The sequence below is a fragment of the Alligator sinensis genome, unplaced genomic scaffold (assembly GCF_000455745.1).
Source record: "Alligator sinensis unplaced genomic scaffold, ASM45574v1 scaffold1329_1, whole genome shotgun sequence".
In the NCBI taxonomy this organism is placed as follows: domain Eukaryota; kingdom Metazoa; phylum Chordata; order Crocodylia; family Alligatoridae; genus Alligator; species Alligator sinensis.
In genome coordinates this window covers 112,659-118,753 of record NW_005842460.1, presented here as the reverse complement: position 1 = coordinate 118,753, position 6,095 = coordinate 112,659, and the positions used below count along the sequence as shown (strand labels likewise).

Genomic DNA, 6,095 nt, shown 5'->3' with positions numbered 1-6,095 from the left:
CCCCCCCATAACCCCACACGGCTCCCAGAGCCAGGAGAGATCCCAGGCGTCCGGCCCGCCCCCGCCGCCCCCGCGCAATCGGGCTCTGAGTCGATCGGCTAAAGATAGCAACAGGGAGGCTAAAAATAGCGCTGCGCGCTGCTCTGCCAGGCTCCGCCCACGCAGGGGAGGGGCGGGGCCTGCGGGGATCCCCCCCACAGGGATTGGTACTGACACGCATGGAACATGCCTGGATGCTGAGCAACATGGACCGGTGGGCATGAAGCAGGCCTGGGGGCATTGGGGCATGGAGCAACATTGGCCGACACACCTGGGCATGGAGAAACACACATTGAACACACCTGGGCATGGAGCAACATGGGCTGATGGGCAGGGACTATGCCAGGAGGTGGACCAATGGGCACGGAATATGTGTGGGCACAGAGCAACACACATCAAACATGCCTGTACACAGTTACATGGACTGACATGCCTGGGCACACAGGGACACGTCTGCACACTGGGTTGCACAAGCTGGACATGGAGCAACACAAATAACACGCCCTGACAGGCAGGGACATAGAGCAACATGGCTTGACACGGAGTGACACAAGCACAGCCAGGCATTGAGCACACCCTGACATGCCCACGGAGTGGCACGGGTGCACATGCCCTGACAAATGTGCACCCAAAGCAGGTTAGACACAGGCACTGACAGAGGGGCACATGTTGACATGCATGGAGCACAACAGTGCAGATCAACACAGACTGCCCCAGGTACTGCCACACCTGCATGCACATGGGCACGGGGGTGCCCACTCTGCCCCCCAGCACACCCTGACACACATGGCCACACAGCCAAGTGGACTCACCAATGGAGCAGTGTGTGCCCCCAGGTGGACCCACATGCCATAGGAGGTGGCATGGGCCTGTGGGGAGTGACATGACCTGAGTCTCATCAGCATGCACTGCCATGTGAGAACACGGACTCAGTGTGACGGGCAACACACTGTGATGCACAGCAACGAACACAAATGCAGAATCCAGGCATCTGGGATGCGCGCGCACATGCACACACACAAAAGCAAATGCACCAACATGATACACAATGCACCATGAGATAACAACTGGTCCTGGGTTGTGTTGGGTTCTGTGTTGTGTTGCCCTGTGTTGTGTTGCAGCCCAGTGTGTTGCGTTGCGTTGCAAGGACTTACCCTGTGTTGAATTGTGGCACATTGCCCTGTGTTTTGTTCTGGTGCATGATATGCTGCCCAGGTGTGTTGCAGTCAGCTGGGATGCACACACACAGACAAACAAGCAAGCATGCCAACATGATACACAATATACCATGAGACAACACAACACTGCCACCCACCCTCTACAACCACGCAACACAGCACACAAGTCAACACAGACAGCAGGCTGTCCCATACCACAATGCCACACCACAACACACAACCTGAGTGCTTCAATGCAAGATGATGCACCTGGCAGCACCACGAGACAGCAAGCCACATGCAACTTGGCCACCAAGACACACAACACAACCTCATGTAATGCAACACAACAGGGCTCCGCACACCCTGTGCACAGCTTAAGGGCAGCTCCAAGCAACCGCACAACCCAGTGTAAGAGGCTGCAGTGCAACACAACACACAACCTGGAACCACATACTGCAGGGCCACAGTGGCACACAATATAACACAATGCAGCCCAATGCAACACACACTACACACACACAGCTTCCCCCTCCCCCTGCCACCACAGGGTGAATGGCTTAGGGCAACACAATTCCCCAAGGATGCAACCACCCATGCCACTGTCAGGGATGGCAGCATGTTGCGTTGAGCTGTGTTGTGTGTCACTTTGCATTGACTTACTTGCATTGTGTTGTGAAGTCACACGTGATGGTATGTTGCCTTGCCCTTTGTTGTGTATTAGTTGAATTGAACTTGTGTTGTGTTTCTGTGTGTGATGGTGTGCTGTCTTGTGTTGTGTATTGGCTAGCATAGACTTACCTTGCGCTATTATGTGGTACTGTGTTGTGTTGTGGTGCACAGCAGCATGTTGCCTGGCCACCCAGTGCTTTGTGCTGTGTGTTATGTTGCAAGGAGCTGTCCTGTATTATGCTGAGCTGTGTATTGCATGGGGTTACTTTGCCCTTCGCTGCGTGATGTTGTGTTGGTAAAAGAACCTGCCCCAGGCTGTGTGGAGCTGTGCATTGTCCAACATCCCCCAATGTTGTGGGGCACAGTAGCCTGTTGTGCTGCAATGCAGGGCTGTGTTGTATGGTGTTGAATTGTGTTACAGTGAGGGTCCTGTGCTGTGCTGGGTTGGGTGTTGTGTCACAGCCCAGTGCTTTGGGTGGGGGTTGCATGTTGTGATGTGTTTTGTGTTGCGGTGACTTGACCCATGCTGTGTTGCATGGTACATTGTGGGACATCCCCGTACACTCCATGTTCTATTGTGGTGCATGTCCTCTTGTTGTGTTGCAGCCAAGCCAAGCCATGTTGTGCAGTTTTGGAGTGAGAAGCCCTGTGCCATGTTGGGTTGAGTGTTGTGTTACTGCTCAGTGTGTTGCATAGAGTTATGTGCTATGCATTGTTGCAAGAACCAGTCCTGGGTTGTGTCTTGGCTGCCTGTTGTGTTGCAAAGCATTGCGTTGCACTGCACTGCTGTGCTGTGTTGCAGATAGAGGCCCTGTGCTGACTGGGGTTGTGTGTTGTGTAGCAGCCTGGTGCATTGTGTGGGGTTGTGTTGCCTCGTGGAACATCCTTTCATGTGGTGTTGAACAGCCCCTGTTGTGTTCCACCCCGGGGCACTGCATTGTGTGTGGTGTTGCAGCAAGAGGCCCTGCTCTGACTTGGGTTGTGTGGCTGCCTGATGCAGTGACGCACTATGGGCCATCAACCTGCCTTGTGTTGTGGTACCTAGCTGCCTGGTGTGTTGCAGCCTGGTGCATTGCATTGTGTGGTGGCTGTGTAGCAACAAGCTGCCCTGTGCCGTGTTGCCTGGTAGGAGATACCCCATGCAGTGTTGTGCCATGTGGCAGTGGGGTGCATGGCCACCTGTTGTTAGCACCTCAGGCCATTGCGGGGTGGGTTGTGTCGTGTTGTGTTGCATTGCGGTGCATGTCCACGTGTTGCGTTACATCACCCTGTTGCCATAGCCTCCGACACCGCAGCAGAGATCTCCGTGGCAACCATTGCTAAGGGCAACCCCAGTGTTGCCAGGGAGGGGAGGGGTGGGGTGCAGAGCAGGGAGGGCTGTGCCCCCCTCATCCCTCTGCAGGGCACAGACCTCAAAGAGGAGGGGGCAGGAGCTGAGACACCTGGGTTCTCTGCAGCTCTGGGGAGGGGGGGAGGTTCTGCTTTGTACACAGGACCTTGCTTCCCCCCCCCCCCACAATCTCCCTCAAGGTCCATCTCCATCAAAAATATCCTGTTGCCATGGAAACTCGCCCACAGCCTCACATCCCGCTAGCGCCAGGGGCTACGCTTAATATAGACCAGGACCCGCCCCCGCTGCTGGGGGAGGGGAGACCCCTTCACCCCACAATGCACTGGGGTGAGGAAGGGGGCCCCCTAATAACAACCCCATAATGCCCAGAGAAAACCCAAGCATCCGTGAGACCCCCCCACGCCAGCCTGCTCTCAGCCCCCAGCCCCCTCTGCCCTGCCAGAGCTAGAGGGAACCCAGGTGTCCGGCCCCCCCAGGCCATGCTGCTACGAGACCGGTCCCGAGTGAAGACAGAATTAGGCATCCAGGGTCCCCATACCCCATCCTCTAGCGCACCAGACCCCGAGGAGGAGAGAACTGCTGGGACCCAGAGGCCTCTGCGCCCAGCTTGATAGTACTGGCACTTGGCAAGAGGCTGACATGTGCCCAGGCTCCCACAGCCCCCCTGCTCTCAGCCACCAGTCCCCACAGCACTGGCTAAAACCCAGGCATCCAGGCCCCACCAGGGAGGAAGCCCAGGCCGGGCCCCCCACCACAGCCGGCCCAGACTGTTCCCCTTGGCCAGCTGCCCCCCGGAGCCAGCTGCATTCTGCAGCCCAGGTGGGCAACCCAGTGCAGGGGATGAATGGATAGACAGACACACCCGTGGGTCGAATGGACAGGGCAGGGGTCCCCCCCACCAGGCTCTGAGCTGGGGGGAGGGGGATTCTCCTCTCTCTCTCCATAATAGGTAATAGATGGAGCTGGGCTGTGACGTCAACACCCCCTGCATCATGTTGCCATGGCTACCCCACAGCAGCAACAAAGGGGGGGAGCACCATAGCAACAACAGGCAAGCCACACCCCCACACCAATCCTTTGCACACAGGCCCCGCCCACCCCTTAGACCCACCCTCCAGTCTGGGGGGCAGGGGAGGGGGTCCCCAGGCTCCATCCCAGCCCAGCCACTTGTCTCCATAGCAACACCCTGCCGCCTTCCCAATGATGCTGCCGTGGCAATTGCATCCCAGGTGTTGCCACGGCAGCAGCTGCAGTAAGCAGGGACCCCTGAACTCGGCAACCCAGCCCTGGGGGGCACCGATGGGGGCTCACCCCTCTCCCCTGCCACACACACGTGCCCCCTGCCCCATGGACACACTTCCATGGCACATGAATGCGAGCACAACCGCCAAAGGCTTGCACTCCTCCTGCCTGTATGATACCCTCATACTTGCACAGACAGTGCCTGCCTGCACACCTGACATACACTTGCACGCGTGCACACACCACCCTGCCAACTTGCACACACATGCTCACGCCACCCACTATGCCTGCATGCGCCTCCTCACATGTTCACACCCAACTCCACACGGACACACGTGGGTGAACGCACCCAAGAGGGCCTGTCCCACCACTACGGGTGGCCAGCACAGCTCCCTCCTCTCCCCCTCGCAGCTCTGAATCACCCAGGCACCGGGCCCCACTCCGGGACAGCCCCAATCGCCTGCCCAGCCCTAGGAGCAGGCACCAGCCCTGGTCCCCATGACCCTTGGCCCCGCCTCTCCTCTTGGCCACTCCCTCCATGCCAGCCCATTGCTCAGCCCTCTGCCCCCCAAACATTTGTCCCCCGCATTTTCTCCAACCCCTCCATGCCCCCTCTCCCCAAGCCACTTCCTCCACAGCAGCTACTTGCCCCGCCCCCTAGCTCACCAGCCCCGCCCCCTCCACCTCTGGCTTCTCCGACAGATTCACTCACAGGAGCCGGGGAAGGTCTCAAGCGTTTATTTTATCAGCTTCACCACTGACCAGCCAGGCCAAGGGGGACAGGGCTTGCACTGGCACTCCCAGAGCCAGGGGAGACTCCAGGTCCCCCAGTTCCCAGGCCCTGCAACCTGGCGGAGAACCCAGGGGTCCGAGCAGTCACTTGGCAGCCGCAGCCGCAGCCTCAGCCTCCTTCAGGGCCGCGGCCTGGGCTGCCAGCTCGTCTGCCCGGCGCTGGCGGAAGGTGGTGCACTCCTCCACGGTGAGCCTGGCGGGGGGGCAGCGTGTCAGGGACCGAAGTGTCCAGCAGTTGCCCCCCCCCGCCCCACCCAGAAACAAGGTACCGAGGCTGCTGGCCCACCCCCACCCCAAAGTACCCATGCAACTGGGCTCCCAGCACCACCCCTCTGGTCCCCCAGAACCCAGGTGTCCAGGGGCTCACTGGGGCACGACGCGCAGGCCGAGGGAGCGGGCTGAGCCCATCAGCGAGCGCACTACATCCTCCAGGCCCTTCCCACGCAGCTTGAACCCGGGGTCCTCAATCTTCACCTGCGCGATCTCATAGAGCTGCGCCAACGACACCAGCCCCGCTTCCTCGTGCCCTGGGGAGGTGAGGGGACATCATCTTGGGACCTCCCCTCCCCCTCCCCCTCATGGAGGGGGTGTCAGCCTGAGACCCCCTCACATCCATGGGTGGGGAGCAGCCTCCACCTCTGCATGCCCTTGGGGGGCGGGATGGGGAATGGCCAGCCTCCCCCCACCCCCATTATACACCCCCCTCACCGGGCTGTGACGCGCCCTTCTCGATGCCAGCGGCCGCAAGCAGGAAGTAGGAGGTCGTGGGGGGGTGGATGATCAGGTCATAGGTGCGGTCCGGCTGCAGGGATCACTAGACACCGTCAGCTCCTGAACACCCC

The 6,095-nt window shown here is 59.4% G+C and overlaps 1 protein-coding gene across 1 annotated transcript; it reads right to left on the bottom strand.

The window, feature by feature from the left end:
* Positions 1-5,183: 5,183 nt before the first annotated feature.
* Positions 5,184-6,061, bottom strand: MRPL11 (mitochondrial ribosomal protein L11; the record flags this gene model as incomplete). Its single annotated transcript, XM_025212392.1, has 3 exons — positions 5,184-5,446; positions 5,621-5,780; positions 5,962-6,061. Coding segments are annotated over 3 exons (369 nt in total), but the record flags the coding sequence as incomplete, so codon positions are not given.
* Positions 6,062-6,095: the final 34 nt, after the last annotated feature.